General features: G+C 39.0%; 1 protein-coding gene across 2 annotated transcripts in view; it reads right to left on the bottom strand.

Annotated features, from left to right (window-relative positions):
- The window catches only part of TIAM2 (TIAM Rac1 associated GEF 2), an 86,072-nt gene that overhangs the window by 9,313 nt on the left and 55,533 nt on the right, over positions 1–21,226 (bottom strand). For both annotated transcript variants that reach the window (XM_065732449.1, XM_065732440.1), the window contains 5 exons: positions 4,501–4,680; positions 2,857–2,925; positions 2,348–2,473; positions 1,025–1,133; positions 228–407 (listed from right to left, as the gene is read on the bottom strand). In XM_065732449.1, coding sequence (XP_065588521.1) covers positions 228–407; positions 1,025–1,133; positions 2,348–2,473; positions 2,857–2,925; positions 4,501–4,680 — 664 coding nt within the window. The remainder of the gene's footprint in view (positions 1–227; positions 408–1,024; positions 1,134–2,347; positions 2,474–2,856; positions 2,926–4,500; positions 4,681–21,226) is intronic.

Raw genomic sequence — 21,226 nt, 5'->3', positions numbered from 1 at the left:
CGTGACAGATTCTGGTTGCATCTATTTATCAAAGGGACTTGGACATGCCACATGGGATTTTTTGCTAAAAGCACTAAAGCTGCTTATTGTTTTTAGTGAGAGGGAAATCTCTCTAAGTTTTGACAAGTTCGGTGCTATCTAACAGAACAGCTACCTGCATCTTTAGAAAAGGCTGGAAATCAGACTTAACTGATACTCATTCCTGTAGAAGGAATCCAAGAAGTTACCTGTCAAATGATAGTGCTCCTCACTCTCGTTGTCTGTCAGAGACACCAGCTCTTTCAAAAGCAGAGGATATTTCAGCACTCTCTGAACAGGCTTTATGAGATACGACTCCAGCGTAGAGGAGTGTTGCTTTGTCGGATTGCGAGCATCCAGAAAGGCCTTAAAGGCACTGTCTGTTTTGGCTAAACATAAAAGAACGGGTTGGTCAGTTGAACATGGAGGTCATAGTGTGAAAGCACAGAACTGCAACTTGTAACCAGCATCAAAAATCCCACCGTTTTCAATAGATGCTCTACACTATTCGTTTCATTATTGTTTCCCACTTTAAATGATGTACAGAAGGGCTAAGAGAGCAGTCATCTAAAGGTGATAATATTCATCTGCCCTGCAGGCCTCTTCTGCATCAAATTAAAAAGTGATAGAGGAAGTAATTCCTCACTTACTCTGCCATTCAGTGCAGCTTTGATTGACATCCATCACGTAAGATGCAAGCATATACACACCAAATATAGCTGCTGCTTTTTTGAGTATGAACTAAATCTGCAGATAGCACAAACTTCAGGCAGATGTTTCTGTTGCTATTCAGGCTACCGCTTAGTTGTCACAAAAGAAATCTCATCCCTTCAGTTCTGTACCACATTTTAGCAGAACTGCAGATCTCAGCTGTTTCCATTGAAAGATATCCTATTAGTCCTTCCTTTGTACTGATATTCGCTGCAGGTCAACAGAGTTTGTTACAGTGGTTCACTGACATTTAAAGTCATGCAAATGAACTGTAGTAATGAAGACAATGAATTACCTCTCTCAAGAACTTTCTGAACTTTGATGTGATTGGCACAAAAGCCACTGTACAGTTTAAAGTGGTCAGCGTAATACAGAAACGATCCTCCCAGGGAAAACAGCAATTTCTGAAATCAACACAATCAAAATATTTACCTTATTACCAGAACCCTAAATAAACATTCAGCTATAAAACACCGAGACACAATGGTGTGACTACCTGCTTGTCTTGCTATATATATATATCTTAGATTATATATATATGTATGTGTGTGCGTATATATACATACATATATAGATATATGTGTGTATATATACGTGTGTGTGTATATATATATATACATATATAAAATCTATATGACATGAATACATTACAAGTAGTAGCTCCATGATACTTCCTTGTTTCTGTAGACTTCAGCCTATTTAGGCAAAGCTTGCAATTTTCTCAGTTCTCCCTAAGCAAACACTGTAGTCGCTGTCTTTCTAGATCTTTGAGAGCACAGGAAAAAAATCTGAAGATATGTAACAGGTACATCGTGCTGGGTAAACACATGAGCATGTGGAATTGGAAGCAGGGCATGAAAGTGCCAGAACCAGAAGGGACAGTGTAAAACAAACACAGGGTTGGAATTCCAACTGTTTTCCTTCTTTGGGGCAGGTGATAATTACAGGGCTCCTCTGCTTTCCATGGATAAAGAGGAGGATGGGAAGATGTGGGAGGGACTGAATCACAAGGGAGATCTTTTTGGGAAAATGCTTCTCACAGCAAAGATAAGAAAGACAAGTAGTGAGGGAGGAAGAGGTGGAGGAGAGAATGGGAGCAGCCCTCCTGACATATTTTTTAATCAATGTTTGTTTCACAAAAAACAAGGGGAAGGAAGACCTGCCAGCAGTCTCCCCTTGCTCTGTGACAGTGCCAACATCTCTGGGGAACCTTCTTCCTCAGTTAAGTCAGGTACTGAGTGGTGCCACTGGGAGGAAGCCAGCACAGCGAGGGCACAATCTACAGTCATCTACACTTCATAGCTGTGGCCCTGTTAGACCTCATAACAAACTCATGCTGCATTTAAAAGAAAAAGCTCCCAGTCTGCAGCAGGTGAACTGGGCATAGCGGGGGGCACAAGGCAGGGCAGAATTCAGCATAGCAACAATAACATATTACATCCTTTGTTATAGAAAAGAGGAAAAATCACAGAAAACAGCACTTCCACTGCTGATAGGTGTCTGCAATCTAAAATAACGCTTCAAGCATAAAAGTAACCATATGAAACTGAATTTTAAGGCCAGATTTCCACAAACATTTCCAGGCAAGTTGTATGTTATTAAATAACCACGTATTTACCCGGAACTGAGACGGTGTCTCCAGTGTATTAAAATCTGAGGAAGAAGATATTCCATCTTCAAGGGTCTCCAAAAACACCTTCTGAAAATCAAGCATTTCTGGCAGACTACCAAACAAGGATTCCATCTGTCAAAAAACATCAGGCTATGACATACAGCACTCCATACAATTACCTTTGGTCTTTAGAAAATACTCTGCTAAGGAAACAAGACTCACTAAAAGAGTGTGCAAAGACCAGAAACATATTGATTAATAATTTTAAATGCATTTTATAAAAAAGACATTATGAAAAAACAGATTCCTTGGTAGTTAAAGAAGAAGTACAACTACCATTTTTAAAGCGAGTGATGCATAAACCAGAAAGACAGACACACACAGGTGTAACTCCTATTCTTGTATTCATTGTTTTCCTTTTCTGTAGTGCTCTCAGCAGTGAAATAAAACAAAACAAAAGCCAACGTCTGAACTCATGAAAGAACGGAAAGAACATCTTTCAGTAATTCCCTCACCTCATCTTGTGTAAGGAAGGTTTCATTTTGAAGAGGCTCCAAGTATAGTTCAAAGAGGCAACTCAAGTCCTGCAAGAAACAGAATTTATTCACTTTCTGTGTAACTGTTCAAATTTGTTCTTTATATGACAACTATGGGAATACAGGTAATTTCAGGCGTAAGTTAGAGATGCAATTCCACTCCAGTAACAAAGTCACCTGTGTGTTGTTAGCTCTAAAGTGATTGCTAAATTAAAAGCAAATTGACGTGTAACATTTCTGTTTCATCCTTCAGGCTTTCCAGCTTAGCTTGATTGTTGCAAATTATATTTTAGAATAGCATGAGGAAAAAATATTACAGATGATGGCTTTCTGAAGATCTGTGTATGTCAGCAGAATCAAATATTTTAATCGTGCATGTTAGATAAACTATATAAATAGTCACTCATTTAAACATCAGCAGTAATATTTGTCAGGACAGGTGACATCTTAAAATCCTATTAGGTATTAAAGCATTCAGTTATAATGTCAAGTGCTGTGATTAGGGGGTTTTCCATTCACTTCTTCAAAGAATTGGTGCCAGTTTTGAAGACTTACTGTCCCACACCAAAGCGTGACAGCAGGTTCAGGGCCCGTACTGCAGGGCTGTGTAACCCTGAGAAAATAAATGGCAGAAATTCTTTTGGAGAAGGAATAATGAACATCTTTGTGAGAATCCCCATAAAGACCATTTACAAGCAGGCAGGATTTCTGCCTGGTGCTACCACATATTACAGTGACCTCCGTGGTCTCCTTTGTTCAAGTGATTTCTCCATAAGAAACACCGGCTGGACATACACGGGAGTTCATGTTCTGTAAAGCTTCCTCAAGCTTTACAGCATATGGTTGTATTAGTGCACAGGTAGATACTTTAGAAACAAGAGACTGGAGGTTTCTCTTGTTTCCCAAACATATTGCTGCAGTGAATACTGATATTGGCAAGTGTTGGTTCTGAGATCAAGTAAAATAAATGATTCCTCCTTGCTGAATGTCAGTGAAATCAAGCTTTTCACATTTCTTTTGGCATTCATGCAAATTTTGTGCATATAAAAAGAAGAGAGGCATATCCAACAAGTCATGGGCTCATCAGTCAAAAGAGAATTCACATATACATTATGCTAGAACTAACTGGAGTTGCACCATCTAGCTTTGTTGATTCAAAAGTAATAGCGCACTATTCTCAACAATTAAACTTCTTAATAATTTATAGAAGATTGTTCAATTCTATCAGGTTTGGTTTGGGTTTGTTGTTTTTTTTTTTCTTTTTTCTTCTTCTTTTTTTTTTTTTTTTTTTTTTGAAAACTATGAAAGCATCCCCTGGAAGACTCCAGTGTTAAAATTTTGCAGATAACTACTCCTGCTAATTACCTCTTCCAAATATAAACACAGGTTGACCAGAACTAAAGTGATTAGGTCAAGTCCTACACCAAATATTACAGCCTATTGGGAAAAAATAGAAATAAAAACCCAAACAAAAACAAAACAAAACCAACAGGAACAATTATGTGAGCAGGCTCTGTATGTTATGACACTGGTTATATAAAGATAAACATGAAATATGTTAAGAACATCTACAAGTCATGGTCAGCTTTAAAAAAGGGGCTGGATCTAGCCAGAGTTGAATACCTTGACATAAGATTTCTCAGTATCCATAAGTTCTTGGATGACTTTCCTCAATCTATCTGCATCAGAAAGGTGGCGAGCCAGTGGTCGTGGAGGTGGATCCTGGCTGTCCTTCTGCCCTTCCATGCTGCTCGTCTGGACCTCTTGGAAGTTCCGGCACAATGCACTGATCTGTTCTGCGCTCTATTAAACAAAAAGAGACAAGTGCTGATGTTCTAGAGTACAAACTGTACAATGACTATTTTTAAATGCCTCAAATATTGCTTTTTTTTGCAAATTCACGAACCAGCACAGGCTTTGGTTTTGTCAAATACTTATCCCGGATAGCTCTGAATGGCTTGAATTTATAACAGATCTAAATCGTAGTAAAATTAGTGAAAATTTTCCAGTGTTTTTTCAGTGTAAATCATTTAAAGTCATCAGATACAAACTTGTGAGATGCAAAAGATGGAAGAGCACACTAATCATATGATTTGATTCTTATGATGCCAGCACCTTACTGTTTTTCATATCTCCTGCAACACTTGCTGCATCAAAATTGGTAGATACAAATCTTCTTATCTTGCAGAGTCTCCGGGTGACCACCACTCAGAGAGCAGCTGAGAGCAGCTTTTGCAGGCAGTAATCTTTAATGCTTAGTGTGAAAATCATTCTGCTGTTCTCTTCAATATATCAAATTATCCTGAAAACTAGAATATTGCTACCATGACCTAGCTCTACCTCAGCATCTGTTGATATCCACCTTTTTGTACCACGTGAAATGGTTTCTCTTCAGCATTTCTTTCACACCATCCAGTATCCTGGACAGTCACATATGCTGTGCCACACACTATCCTGTAGTTAGCGAATGCATTCAAATGAGGACAGGATGAATGCTGCCTTATTTCAAGTGGAAGAGAATGGAACTCAAGTGCATTTCAGAACTGTCTTGATGTGCACTGATTTAGTCCAAAAGATGTTTCAAGTAGTTCTCTGGCTCTTCTAATTCCCTGATTATGCATACAGCTGGGTTCACCAATACACTCTGTTATCATATGGGCAAATGCAGAAGTTATTCTGAAACGGAACTGAGCCATCCTCAATGCTCTGTATGGTAGAAGCTAAACGTACCAGCAATATTAAATCTCCACCATTCATGTGAGAAAACACACTTAAGTCCCACACATTTCAATGATGGAGATAAATATTAAAATGACAAAAATTTGCCATTTAGTCTGTATCACTTTCTAGCTTCCCAGCCCCCTAATTTGAACCAACTCCACCACCTCTAAAAAGAATTAAGTTAGTTGCACATCTTAGTGATGATACTATCTTCCACAATCCTATGTAATGACAGTTTTTAAGACTGAAATTTAGATCTATACTGTATTTAGAGCATTCACTAGGACCTGTTGAAATGCAATGCAAGCATTTGTGGTGTTTGGTGGAAATGTAGCTACGTACTGATGGAATACGTTACAGAAATCACACTACTCTGTGCCACTAAAAATAATTTATGTATTGGAAATAAATCATGACTTCATTTAGAGAAATAGAGGTGTATTTTAAAGCAACTTCTAAGTAGATGAATTCCACAGTACTTGAGTTTATTTCTTTGTTTCTGATGTCAGAAAGTTTTGTATTTTTATCAGAATGACTCAGATTTTAAATTCTCTGCAGCTCAAGGCGTGTGTGGGCAGCTTGATTTACATCAACGTGATGCCTGATCAAGGATACTAGATCAGGGATTTAGAATGGCCTATTCAAAGGGAACCATAAACAGCATCGACAAGCATAATATTGTGAATCACTATAGCACAAATTGGTAAGACAGGCAGATACTAGAGAACATGCTGCATGTTCTCTATCCTGCTCAGTTTTAGGGCTATAGCTGCACCTGCCAAGAACTAAGAACCATTGGATAAGACAGCAAAAGGAAGCAAATGATACTCCTTAATATAAACAATATTTGAGCAACAAAGCAGCATAACTTGGGTATTAGAAATCATTCCATGCAACTTCATAGCAATGAACAAATGGAAAGGAATAAAAACAATTCTTGCTTTCTCTTCCTTTCCAAAAGTCCCTTACCACCCAGGTTGGGTCTCCCATCCTTTTCTTATGCTGCTCCAGATGCTGGTTTCCACCCCCCACACAAAACTATGTCCTGCTCTTTATTTTTTTTTGCTGATTATAATAGATCATTCTAGGAAGGCTCTGAGGACAACCCATAAGAATGCATCTTTCATATCACATGAGTGAGCAGGAAGGGCTCGGACTCCACTGTGTTACTGCTTGCCAGCTGCCCTAGTATTTCAGGTGTCAAAGAAGAGTCTGACTGTTATGCGCTATTGAACCGGGAAGGCTCAAGAAAGCCCCAAGTTGGTACTACATCCACCTTAACCACAGAATAACCCAGAATTTGCTTTGAAAATGACACTACAACACCTAACACTGGCAGATTGGTCTCTCATATCCATCTGGTAAACTCCTTGAGCACACAGCTTCTTTTATTTGCACAAGACAATAACTATCAGTCCTTAGGAAAAAGTTATTTATGTCAAACTTTGTAGCACGCAACTTTTTGGAATAAAATAATTTTAATTGGTGAAAAGAAAAGCCCAGGTTTTTGCCTGTGGCCAAGGCTGCAATGTAGTACAATGGGTACAGAGAAGAGCTGAGGAGAGCAGATAATGGAAACAATAGATTTTCTCCATAATCCATCACTTTAGCTGACATATGACACATTCAGCAGCATTTGTAGGAGACAGCAAGCAGCTTTGTCTTACCTTTGGGACTGGACAAAAACAAAAACATTCTGCTAGTGCTGAATTTGAATGGCAGAATCAGGAAAAAGACCTACAGCTTATGCTGGGTTTGTGGAAAAACAAGTTATTGCATTGTAGGGATAATCAACTGAAGCAGTGCTGTTCTGTTTTATTGGCCCCATTTATAGATTTTCCAGGAAAGCTGTATAACCTTTCTACCAGACCTAGCAGCTGCGAGAGCAGGCTCTTTTCCCATACTCTCTCAGCCTCTAAGAAAATGGAAGGATGCACAGAAGCAGCCTTGAGAAATTTAGTTTCTTTTCATCCCTGTATGTCTGTGACTCATACTTTGACCCCACATCTTTTACCTCAGAGTATTCCTTATTAACGAGCATCGTTCACAGCAACCTTCAATGGGAAAGTTTTAATTCTCTAATAGTCAAAATTATCCCCATAGCTTAGCTTGACCCATAGCTGCCAACAACCACAGTGGTGCTCACAGCTTGTAAGATGAAGATGAAGCATGTCCTATTTTCAATAATATTCATGAGAAGAAATATTAAGGACTTTTCCTTTAAAGCGAACAAAAAGATACTCTTATATAAGGAATGTCTTACAGATTTTCTTTGCTCCTTGCAGACAAGCATATCATCATCTGAAGCTGTTCTATCCCCACCAGAATTAAAATCTCCATAAAATTAATTGGTAAGAGGGGAGAAGACATTAATCAGGAGTGGTTAAGCATTAGCACAACAATTTCATGGCTACTGTGTGACATTCCACTGAGTGATACTGATTGAGCATAAATGCTGCACAAGGTCAATTAGTGTTATGGAGTGTCTGTTCATTGCTGTTTCTCTTACTCTCATTTATACACCTCATGTACTCTTTCAGTAGGTTTTGGTGTGTTGGTTCATTAAAGTTTGGTGTAGGCTGTAGTTTGGTGTGGGGTGTTCTTGTCGCTTTTTAAAATTTTTTTTTTTTAAGTGATAGAAAGGAAAACTTAAGTAGGCTTATAAAACTCACCAGGCTCAGGAGGATTCCTGGGGAAGGTTACAGCAATGAACATCCTTTGACTAGTTTCCAGATTCCTGTACCCTTGTGGAGGACACTGGATGCACCTATGTGGAGATCACTAACCCTTTGAATTCATGATCCAAGGGAAAGCACACTCTCAGAAAGCATGGTGCTGGAACAGATTAGTCTTGTAGCTTTTAAAAACGAGAAGTTAACGGCTCAGTGCTGCCTGATGTATGCTTTTTCAGGAAGTAAAACTGAATGCACCAGTCAGCAGAAGAAACATAATTACATAGGAAAGAGAAAGAACAACTAGCCAAAGACATTTTTACATCTCTCACTTTCTGAAAAAGAAGCCTTTGGAGGTGTCTATCAACTTTCCTTTTGTATCAGAAGACCTTTTTCTCCAGAATAAGGGCAGGCCTAGCATCCAGCCTATTTTGTGCGTCTGTCATTCTACAGTCTTCTCTGTTATCCCTAGTCTGGGCAATACTTTGTAACCAAGCAATGTAAAAGGCTACAAAGTAAGTCTCAGTGGTCCTAAAGAATGCTGAAAAAGACCAATACAGCACATGTACTTCTCTAAACTGTTTACCAAGACTGAAAAAATGTACAGCTCAGTTTTAGTGAAAATTGTTTTGTGGGATTTTCACCATAGAATTCTGGGCAAGGCTGCTGCTCAGTTCTGGGTAATAGAAGTTGAATAGTAGATTCAATCATCACAACTTACTTTTTGGTCTTTTTTTCATAACTTCAGTGTCAACTATTCTTTATGGACACTGCTGAAATTCTATTTTGATTAGCTGTGTTTCTTGCCTGCCTTTTAATTGCAACACTACAAACTGTTAAAGGGAAACAGTTAAGAATAAACTATGCCTTTCAGTCAGAATTTCCGTTTCAGTGAGATTTACATTAACAAAGTTTTCCCATTCTGGCAATGCAAGGAGATATAACCAAACTCATGTAGAAATCAGAAGTGCAGTTGGAAGAGGTCTTGATGTTCAGATAATGAGATCCAGTCAGGACCACATGGCTCCTGAGATGGAACCCACCTCATCCGATGCCCAAGCTACCAACAGGAATCACATGGTAGGAAGTCTTTACTTTCTCTTGCTCATCTTTCTCCTTGGCTGTACAGGAAGCATCTCTGACACCTTAGGTATTCAGCGGCAATGCTAATTATAAACTAACTCATGCAGAAGGGATCTGGGCCCAAGAGTCTGCAGCAACCAGATCCTAAGGACAAGAAGCTTCCATTGAGCTGGACATCAGTCACTAAACTCATCTGATCCAGTGTGTATCAAAGCCAAATGCAAAACAGAAGTCACTTCCATCACGAAAGGTTAAATCCTGGCCATTCAAAATATAAATATGGGGAGTGGGGAAAGCATTAAAAAGAGCAGAGAGAGGAACTTTGATGCCGAACTCACTCACAGGAGACTCTTGACAAGTAACATTAAAGCACAAAATGCAGATTTTCCCAGACTGTGACTCTAAGAAAGTATCATCAATCTTTCCTTCTCCAGGTCATTATACTGATGTTGTCAATCTTTAAATATAGAAGGCTCGTATATTTTTCTACCATCTGTATATGTTTACTGCCTTGTTATATTTTCACATTTCCCCAGCCATTCCTTGATCACAGCTTTTATACTTGCCACCCTTTTCCAAAATTCCAAATAATTTGTCAGAAGTCAGATGAATCGTTGAAACACTGCTGCAGTGTATATATTTGTAAATTTTACTGAAGAGCTGCGTTAAAACCATCCCACTAAGCCCTCTCTGACAGAGGTGAGAAATAACTATTTGCTGGAGCATACACAATCATCCACTCCCTCCCCCCCCCCCTCGAAATATTCAAAAAGCCCGTATCTTTTCCAGTGCAGCACTGATACAGACTCACAAACTGAGTGCACTAATGACCACACTGGGACAGCTGCTATTTATGAAGCCCAGAGACCCCAGCAGCCCGGTCTCCTATCTCAGCCTGCTCACGAGCACCCCGGACTCACCATAGAAAGCATCCTGTGCAGGGAGCCGTACGCTGCTGCTGCCTGCTGCTGGGTTTTGCGAGCCAATGCTAAACTCTTAGCTCTGGTTTTACTCCTCCTGAAGGCGGGCATTGTGACTTGTCAGTACAAACTTCGCCAAAAGAAAGGCCCCTGGAAAGGAAGGCAGGGATGCCGTGGCCTCCCAACAGCACACACCTCTCTGCATTCAGCTGCAGCCTGCCAGTGCGCGCAGACACAATGCAGAAGTTTTCCTTTTGTGCTGATTAACAAAAACGGGAGACACTGTCAGTGTCCCGGTTTAACTGGGCAGAGCAGCGCACGAGGCAGCTGGCCTTTCATTGTTGCTGCAGAGGCAGTGAAAACCTGCCAGGGGAGAGGGATTTTTATAAATAGCCTGATGTAGCGAATGCTGGGCAAAGTGCAATCATGCCAAGGGAATATGGGTTTTATCTCCCAGAAAGGTACCTGTCTCCATGTCCGTGAAATTCACTGCATAAACAAAACATCAGGTGTCGTGGGAAAATTAGCCAAATACCTAAAAATATCTGGAGGATGCTCTGAAAGTCAGCATGAGTTATCAATGGCACTGATGCACTGTCAAGGGTATATGCCGCTAAATGATGCGGCGTACAAATGCACTTACAATGATAAAACGAAAAACAAATAGGCAGCTCCAAGGAAGATTTGTTCAAGTAATTGTGCCTGTCCTTTGTTTGAACTTTCTCACTGTAATTACATCAATAAAAGGAAATTTAAACCGTGCTTGGTAATGAATTTGAAAGTAGAAGTACCCATGCTGATATATTTACACAAAAAACAATCAGGTCCACAAACAGACTATTCTAAACACAATGTAACTTTAAATAAAACATGGTAAGGATATTACACTGTGGAGGTGAGGAGTTACAAGACTGACAAGATGTTCTTTAATAAAAGGAGAAGATTATCAGCAGCATAACAAAACACAGCAACTCCTATATTCCTCCTGTTACAGCACTGTTAGGGCACACCGATGCTGAAAAGACTTCTTTCATCACTGCCATTACCACCACTTCTCAACTCTGGCAAAACCTTTTCCTGCACCCAAATGATGCCCTAAGCTCAGGTGCACATATCCTTGGTTATCAGTGTGCTACTTCACAGGTTTCAAGGATATTTGCCTTCCTACAAGCAAGGGAATAACACAGTCCTCTCATTTAATTACCACAATTAAACTTACATCCATCTCTTTCCAAATCATTAGCACAACTTGACAGCTCAGCATTTGCCAAACCATAAAGCTCAGCTGCTGCACGCACCCTATCACAAGAACAAGGATGCTGGCTCCCTGATTAAACAAGCTGCTGACAAAGCACTGAGTGTATTGAAGGAGTGGGAATTGTTTGTTTAGCTCATGTTTTTTAAGGACTGGCTATTTTGGAGAGAGAGATCAAATTTAGTGGTCGAGAAGACTGTGTAGAAGAAAACTGACAGAATGATCTCGATGGAGCGAGATTTTGCAGGATGCACAGCCTGGTTTAAAAGTCCAATTACATGGACCACTGTGTAGCATGTATGAGGTTGCTTTTCTTATCCACCATTAGTGTCTATTTCTGCAGTAATCCACAGAGACTGGGAATCTACAGGCCATATCAAAGGGAACACTAGTTTTTGGAAATTAAATTTAAACAACAACAACAAAAAAAAAATCCCAGAGTTTAGGTAGCCAGGTGCACCTTTATCAAGAGCCAAGCTACACTGTACAGAAGGATATTGTTTTTCCTTTTCTTTTTAAAAATCAGCATGAGTCGTAGCAACTTCAAGCACTGTTTTTGTAACAGTATGTGTTAAAAACACAGCATGACCTCTAGGACTGGAAAAAATGGCTGCTAAGCTTCAGGGCCAGTATCGCCAGTCTTGAAGAAAAACAATGACAGAACTTTTTACTTCCATATTAGGAAATTACTCTTCCCCAGATTTGCTAATGAAGCCTGAGTTATTAGCTAGCCATATGCCAGCTAAAAGATGTTACCAATTGACAGTTGCTTTTTTTTTTTTTAACGTGTATTCATTAGGAAAAAACACTGTTTTAGTAATACTTCCAACTTGTACTGAGGAACTAGGATCAACCAAAAAAGTAAAAAACACAAACTAAAACAAAAAGAAAAAGAAAAGAATTTTCTTCAGCATTTCTTCTCCAGAAATATGCAACAAGCGTTTAAGCCCTCCTCGGGGATATGCCTTCTAAGTAAAGCTTACGTGCAAAATAATCAATCACCTTGACACACTTTTAAGATGACTGGAAATATGACGCAGTCCTGTTGTTTGTTCCTGTGTGCTTTAAGTAACACTCTTCCCCTTTACAGACATCTGTTTTTCATCTTTCCATTTCAGAGGCACCAGGCTTGATAGTTACCATAACAGTAACATCCTTTGCGATACAGGCTTCCCTCTATTGTCCCAATGCCTGTAGGTGCACTTATCTGCAGAGAATTTGCTTCCCATCCTGCTTTTGCCCTCAGACCACGAAGGTAAAAGGTTAATTTAGCTGGTCTCTGGATCTCTGTAGGGTTCTATAGGGACTCTGCTTTTTACTTTTTATAAATGTTTGTGGGTGATTTTTCTAAGTATTTGTCTGTCATTCTTGTTATGCTAATAGCATGTTTTAAAATGTCAGTAAAATATACTTCCAAAGCATAACTGACCAAATTGAAGATGTTTTCTTTAATTCCTGCAAACAGTTAATGTTCCAAATGTTTAAAATGAATTCTTATTTGATTTTTAATTTCAAGCATCTTAAATACTGTTTTTAACATTTTCACTCAGTGTTTTGTGCTGAATACAAAAACTTTTTTCAAATGCTGAATTCGAAACTATGGCAACCACTATGACATTATCTTTGCAGTTGCATTCATCTTTCACAATAAACATTTGCAATGTGCTTTCTTTAGAGTCAGAGAGGACAACCTTTACCTTTTTAGGCATGTTGAACCTTAAATGTTAAAAGGTGCAGTAATCCCACTGTAAAGACAGAGGCAGGCCCTGGAACTCTACATCGATAGCACTATTGACAGCAGCTAAAGGAACCCGAAAATCCGTTGTCAGTTCCCTTACTCAACTGATCCCATAATGTCATATTTCTGCTCCTGCTGCCTCCCTTTATCTTTGATTTTGCAGGATTTCCTTTAGGTCGTGGATTTCAAATTTGGCATTTCAGATCTACCTTGGGCCATATAAGTTCTTGATAGAAGAAAATAGGAATCAAAGCCTAATCAAAATGTGTTTGTGCACCCAGGATACAGTTGATGTCTGAAATTCTGTACTGCAACATTGTATGACTTTGAAGTGACTTTGTATCCTGTGGTTATCTGCTGGGCACATCACATACCTTGTTATGTGCTAAAATGGTGTTTAAATAAATACTCCTGAATCACACAGGGAATAAATGCATGTTAGAAAGAAAGAAAGAAAGAAAAAAAATACATATATGGAAAACACATAAATAATCTACATCAGGGAGTTTTCCCCAGCTCCCTAAATCTGCCAGAAGTACAATTAGGTATCTCTGCCTTTCAAGGTGAAACGTTGCCATCATGTCCTGTACCGCAGGCAATAAGGATTGCCATTAGAGGCCAAGGGTGGATGATGCTAATGAAGATTCCTGTCCTTCATCAGAAAAAGCATCTCCAGAGGCACTACTAACCATATCTTATGGCGATGAACCAGTACTGTTCTCACACACTTCTCTTTTCACCTGCAGGTAAGCCCCATGGATTTTTCCCAGCAGACCACAAAAACAATCTGCATTATAACTCATCTCTCACCAGCTTTTTTCATTTGCAAGCATCAACACAATTTCTTTTCCTGATCAAAACCATCTGCATGTTTTACACCAACAGCTGTCCCAGTACTTTTGAGAGGATGTTTCTTTCGGTCTTAGGAACAACAACTATCACCACCTCCTCCTCAGGTCCCAGCAACACAACATATATAACAGCACAAAGCACAGCAACACAAGTTTATATCTCTGCATGCAAAAACTGCAGTTTCCTTTTGCTTTTATTTCCAGTATGTACATGTGCAGGACTCCACGTGGAGCTTGAGCTAGTGTCTGGGTTACAGGCTCATTGTAGGTATGATGCCTTTCATGCTTAAAGCTTTGTGATTTCATGGCTCCCTGCTACATTAGTCAAGACCTGCATTTAAATTATAGGTCATCCATAAATTGACATACTGCTGCAGTAAAGAATGGAACTATAAACACAATAAAGTGAAAGAACTGCTTGATAAACACAATAAAGTGAAAATCCAGGGCTGGGGTTAGGAGCAAGCACTCGCTGGTAAGTTTACAATAAGCCTTCTGCAACCTTGAGCATCAGTTTGGTGCTTTCTCTAAGGGATGGATTAGAAAGTTGAAATCTGAAGTAATTAGCAAAAGTCTTAGAGACTTCTAACAGGCTTTGATTTCACTTGTGTTGCTCACTAATATCCCTCTGAAAAGGGTCCTCAATAACAGCAGGGTTTCATCCACACTGCTGGAGCCAGCCGCTCTGCTTGGGCTGCCTACAACCCAGGCTGTCTGCGAAGGGAAGTACAATAATTAACAGAGCTCTCCATGGGCTTCTGCCTGCTTTCACCATGCAGAACTGTCCCCTCCAGGCAGAAATGAATCAAGGAAAACCAGTACTGAGGAATGTACTGTTCTCCCACGCTAGCTATCAGACTCCTTCACTGTATCTCACAATTGGAAGGAAAATGACAACTGGATTGAAGAGGAGTACACATGATACTGAAAGGAGTACTACGTTCACCATTGTTAAACTCCTTTTACACAAAGAACAGAAAAAGGGATGTTAATTGCAGACTACTCCCCAGGCTTTTGGGTTTCATCAACTACTTAAGTTCTCATGATTGAAATTAGGGGAAAAACCTTAATGTCCTATGGATGTTGAGCAGACCTTCAGGCAGACAGTTCTCTTGCAATTAATGACATGCTGTGCAAGTGGGAACTGCCTGGGCACAGCAAAAGCTAGTAAAAGCTATCACCATGAACATCATTTACCTCTAATTGCCTCCATGCATAAAATAGGATTGGGACCACATGGGACTGCCAGTAGTTTTTAACTCCTCTTGTTTTAGTTCTCTTAGAGGGACCTCTGTTGAGCTTCTGGTCACTAAGCTCAATAACTGGTGTTTCCTTGGTCAGCAATAACATTTGCCTTTCGAAATTTTTACACTCTTCTAAACAAGATTGCTCTTCACACATACTTTCTCTCTTCTTTTTTTTTTTTCTTTTCTTTTTTTTCTCTTACTTTCTCTCAGTTTTATTCCAATATTAATACTTCTCTGGGGAAATTTTGGAGGTAGGGATCACTACCTGACTAGCAAGAAGGGTTGCCAATTATACTAAATTTAGATGAATGTGGCTCTGAAAACCATTGGAGATACGCTGAAAATACACATAAAACACCATCCTAAATGCCATCAAAACACAATTTTCACTTCTTGGTTTGGATGTTTTATGCAAAATATTATTGACAATCTTCCTTCCAACTCAGTATATTTTGGTAAATCTTTAACTTTCCCACTCAAAAATCATATTAGCAAACTGCCTAACTTCAGTGGGGAAAAATAAACACTTATTGATATTTAATCATTGAGATGACAGTCATCACTGCTTACAAACACATTCAGACTGATGTGTATCATTTATGAGAGTGAATGGTACCTCACTGCTAGATGAAAATAAATGAGCCTAAATGAACCACCACAACTGAATATATAGGACTACATTCACTGACAGTTCCTAGAGAAGGGTGTTGGGTGTGGTTTGAATAAGAGTGTCCTCAACTTCCATTGCACATATGGGATAGATCACTTCCAGGTAATAAACTAGAGGAAAATATCATTTCTAGCATCTACTTGCTTTCTTCTGGAAAATGAAATACCATTCAAATCATTCATAAACATTGAACAATTATGTTAATTTTCTGCTAAGATTGGACTGTATGAATAATGATTACTAATTGCTTCAGTCTCCATTATTCCCTGGCAGCTGTTGTAGTTGCCCTCTTCCTTTTGCTAAAATCAAACCATCCTTAACAAATGAGAGTAGAATCAGACTAGCAATGCGATATGCATTCTTACTCTCAGGTTTAAACCTAACCACCATATATAGTACTTCAACATTTTTACTCTTATTCGCATAAGAAGTTGATGGTTTTACTGTTGCTTCTAATGAAGGATTTACACATCAGTTCTAGACAGTTTAAGGGAAAATACATTTTTTCTTCAACTTACAAAGATCATCCCTCCAGTTCGTGGCTATACTGATACTCAAGAGGCCAAAACAAAATATGCAGTGATCTCTTTACAGTACTCAATGATATTTATTACAGAAGCAGCTGTGAGAAATCAGCTAATAGCAAACACAAGGATTTCCTTTTTGAAACCCTGACACACATGTTTTGCTCTTGTTGAAAGCACTGTTCTGGGAAGCCTGTTGTGATAGGTGTTGTCTTCTGACCCAGTCTTAATCTCCTATTTAGACCACTCAGGCTCCATCTGACAGTCCAGATGCTCAAACCTTATGGGCAAGTTTGCATGCTAGCAAGCATGGTGAGAATTTAATGCCAGCCCAAGAATTGACTGGGTGCAAAGAGGCCAAAATCAGATTTCCCACCATGATACCTGATATTCAGAGTTCATGAAAACTCAGTATCTCACTATACCTGCCAAAGCTCCTCTCTGGCTAATGGAGACTGTCCAAAACTGACATCACAATAAAGAGAAAATACAAGCTTCAGAAGCACCAAAAAGATCTTCTGGTACAATATGAAATACTCAAGCATCCTAAAGCAGATTCTGAAATTCACAAGTAGTTGCAATACATTCTTCCTACTTTCATTTTGCAAAGCAAAGCCAATTTCTATATGACTCTCCATACCCAACTTATTCCCAGGATCTTTTACTTCATTATTTGAAAGCAATACAGCATCACTTCAAAAATGCTACAGTCAGACCTGTTGGACATTCTGTAGAAAGCAAATTTCTCAACACTTTAGCTTCTGTTTCTGCATCCGCAATGTTAATTTTTGAAAATGCCATCATAAAGCCATTCTACATTCATTGTCTATTTTTAACATGATTACAAAGTATCACATTAGCTATTTTTACTGGGTTTAAGTACATGAAGTTATTCATATTTCTTATAAATATAACTCTTCATATATAAAAGAGAATAAAGTTATTTCATATTTGCACAAAATTTACACAATTTTTTTCAGATCATGTAAAAAAACATTTGAAATGAAAACATTTCTTCCCCATCACACAGATACATTTATAAGAAAATCCTTCTTTCCTTTTGTTAAAATTAAATTTGAAGTGGCCAATAGTTGCACCTGATGAGATGCAACATTTTTAGAGCAGCCAAAAATCAGAGTACAACTGAATTATAGTGGCCTCCTAGAAGAGGAGTTACATATATTGTAAAATTCCACATTTTGGCTACACTTACTTTCATAAGGAGATATTTTTAAAATATTGAAAATACAAAGTAAAGATGATTGTATTAGTACAAGAAGGCTAAACTTCATTCAGAGGAAACCATGAACTAAAGAAAGCATTTCTAAACAATACAATTAGAAATCACAAGTAACTAATGGAAAAGTTGCATTCATGCTACCCTGGTGCACAGACAGTTCCGATTCTTGGAAATTGTCAATATACCAGGATTTAACTGAGCACCAGGAGCACAAATAGTTCTCAAAATGATTAAACACAACTAAACATAATTGCACTGACAGGCATACTGAATCCCCAGATTTTCTGAGGTCCTCCATTCTTCTGTCAACAGGACGCCTACGTACTCCAGTACCAACAGTTGCAGGGACAACTTGCTTGTGCCACATAAACAGTATTTTAACACAGTTTGAAAATGTACTGCAGCAGAATGTGTTAGAAGTGTAACATCTCTCCTTGGTAAATGAAACAGAAAATAAACTGAAAGGAGGTTTTCAATAAAGGTATAAATAATAGGACATCCTAGAGAACACAGTGTGGACAAAACTAATGAACATCTAGAATGGATAGTTCTTGACACCATGTCTTTTCAATAATATTTTATAACTGGAGGAACAGTCTCCATTTCTGGAACAAAATAATCCTCTACTGTCTTTCTAATTCACTTTTTAATAGTCAGACAAAAGACAAACAAAGCAATTCTAAATTCATTCATTTCTTGGTCTACAAAAAAATGAATGAAAGAGCACATATTTGAACGCAGTAAACATACAACAAAAGACATTTTTCTTTGAGATTACTAGGGAAATGCCTTCCTGTATGTTTTAGTTAAGATGATGTTTAACACTAGCTTGATATAAGATGAAGAGAATAATAGTGAGAAACAGACAAAAATGTTCCAAATGAAAACATTAAAATCCAGAAATTACACATGCAAGCATTTAAGATTGTTTTTTATTTACTTACATGTTATGGAACAGAAATCAACCAAACTTCAAAGGAGTCTGCTCCCTCAGAGCCACGTAATTGCATCTACAGCTGTTGTCAGCTGGGAAATGAGTATGTCTGCCTGTCTCTCCCCTGAAATAATCCCAAGCTGCCTGTTGTTCCAGGCTGTGCTCAGAACCTCTCAGCGCCACCAACATCCTCTCCACAAAGCTGCAGCTACAGATCTGGTCTCCCCCATACTTTGTGTAACACCAAGGTGTCTGTGCTACTGCTCTCCCACTGGCATGGATCAAGTTAGCACATGCAGGAAACAGAAGGCAAAGGGGAAGGAAAAAAAAAACACAAAAAGAACCTCCCAAAAAACCAACAAATCCAGATGATGTGCTTTTTGAGGCTAAACAGTTTCCTTATACTAGCTTTTATTAGCAATAGCTATTGTTTATCCAGTGAGCAGTCTCAAATCACAGCTATAAAAACAGAAATCATTTTAAATTTTTATACCCTATCACTGAGGCAAATATACAGTATATACTACTTCCTAAATTTAGTGTGATGTTTTTAATTCTGCATTTATTGGAGAAAGCAGAAAGGTCAGACAAAAGCTCTGACAGTAATAGGCACTCTCCAACAAAAAGGCGGCAGTCAATTACAAACCATTTGCAGAAATTGTAGAGCTGTCACAGACTCGTTTACAGCTGCAGTTAAGTCAGGCTGCCTTTGATTTGCCAAGCCTTTTCTCCCTCCTTGCACTAAGAAAACTAGGACAACTTCAAATAGTTTTTGACAAAATGACACTAGCAGACCTGCATGCCAGCCCAAGGAGTGAACTGCAATATGGTCTGGGCAGTTACTCCAACAAATTGTGCACAAGCCATTAATGCTGACAGATGTGATGGTTTCTCAGCTGGAGAGAGGACAGGGAGAAGACCTGTCCGTTTTCCCCCTCTTTCTTTTCAGACTACAACCACAGCACATAATTCAGAGCTTCAGAGCAAATTTAGCATGTTCAGAGCAACAACTACTCTAAAAGAATTGTTTGCTGTGTATTTAAATCCTGCTGAACTCTCCCTGGTTTTCTATGATTTGCTGTATTCGATACAGACAATCAGGGTGACTGACAAACAAAGCCTTTGTTTCTCTGCTAAAGCAAAGCTGAAGCTGTAGAGTCTCCTCCCCTCCAGCAGGATGGGTGCTCAGTGCCCCATGCCTGCATGGCACACTGGGAGTGGAATGCACTCCAGGCAAGCAGGGCACCTTGCAGCACTAGGGATGCAGGGGGGACCTGGCCAAGCACCAGCTAGCTCACACAGCCAGGTGCTGCCTAGGTGTCACCTCACCTGAGTTCTCACAAAGGTGGCAGGTGTTTTGACTCTGACTGTAACACACTGCAGATGCCCTAGAACAGGACAGTAGAGAAGTCTGCATTGTCACTGCCAAATGCATCCAAAGGGGAGAAAAATCCCCCTAGGATTTATTCTTTATAGATGAAAAGACATTTTGGGAGCATAATCACAGTGGAACACAAGATAGAGATTATCTCCATGGGAATCCCTTCTGAAAAAAAGAGGTGGGCTAAAGGTCCCAAATCATTGAGCTTCTCCTTACTCTCACAGAAAACTGAAGAAAGTCATCTATATTTGACGGAAGGAGACTACAAAAGGACTGCAAACATAAAAGACAATCCATTCCTCTGGGTAGGGTATGGCTAGAGGCAAAATGCATTTTCTTCATTTTGGTCTTCTGAGATCTTATGTTTTGCTTTATCTCTAGCTTTCTACCTTTCCTGTCTTATCTCTGCCTGCCTATCAAATTATTCCATACAACCAGTAATACATTCCTGAACCATATAAACTTCTTATCTGTTATGTAATTGTTTAAGGCAAGTGTTATCCCACATTAGATTTCAGATACAACCAATTCACCAACAGAAGTAACAAAAATACTTCTGCTGTCAGAATGGCAGTGCCTAGTAAAGCCCACAGACATGAAAGCTGCCCATGCTAGCAGCTGGGAGGTTCAAAACAATAGCAATTGGGCCTGACACAGACTGAAGTTTGACTGACGTGAAGAAAAAAGGCAAAAAATTGCTCTCTCAAGACCAATGCATTCAAAGGTGGACAGTAACTGTGGGGGTTCCTACCTCATTCTCCAAAGCCCTGAATGAGAAAAGGCATGACCATCCATTATTTCAGCTGAAGTTAAACAATAATTGCAGACGTATAATGGTTCTTCAAATAAGACAGCGGGAATCATTAGGATCCCCAGAACTGCATCTCAAAGTCTGCAGTCCAGCCCAAAATTATTCATGTAATGTAAGTGTTGCTTTGGTCACTGCAATCTTAACAAGTCCTAATAGTATCAGCAAAGGAAAGAAAAAAAATGGAAAAAAGGAAGAATTGACTGAATTAGCTAAAAAGCTGTACTAATTTCATTGTTCTCTGGAGAACTGAGTTGAAGCAACACAGAAAGAGGAATTTGACAAGTCTCAATCTCTTTGCCTTT

The sequence above is a fragment of the Cyrtonyx montezumae genome, unplaced genomic scaffold, assembly GCF_038088225.1.
Source record: "Cyrtonyx montezumae isolate F1298 unplaced genomic scaffold, pur_monq_1.0 scaffold_0, whole genome shotgun sequence".
NCBI classification, from domain to species: Eukaryota; Metazoa; Chordata; class Aves; order Galliformes; family Odontophoridae; genus Cyrtonyx; species Cyrtonyx montezumae.
Note: the sequence above shows the minus strand (reverse complement) of the source record. Positions and strands in the feature narration are given on the sequence as shown.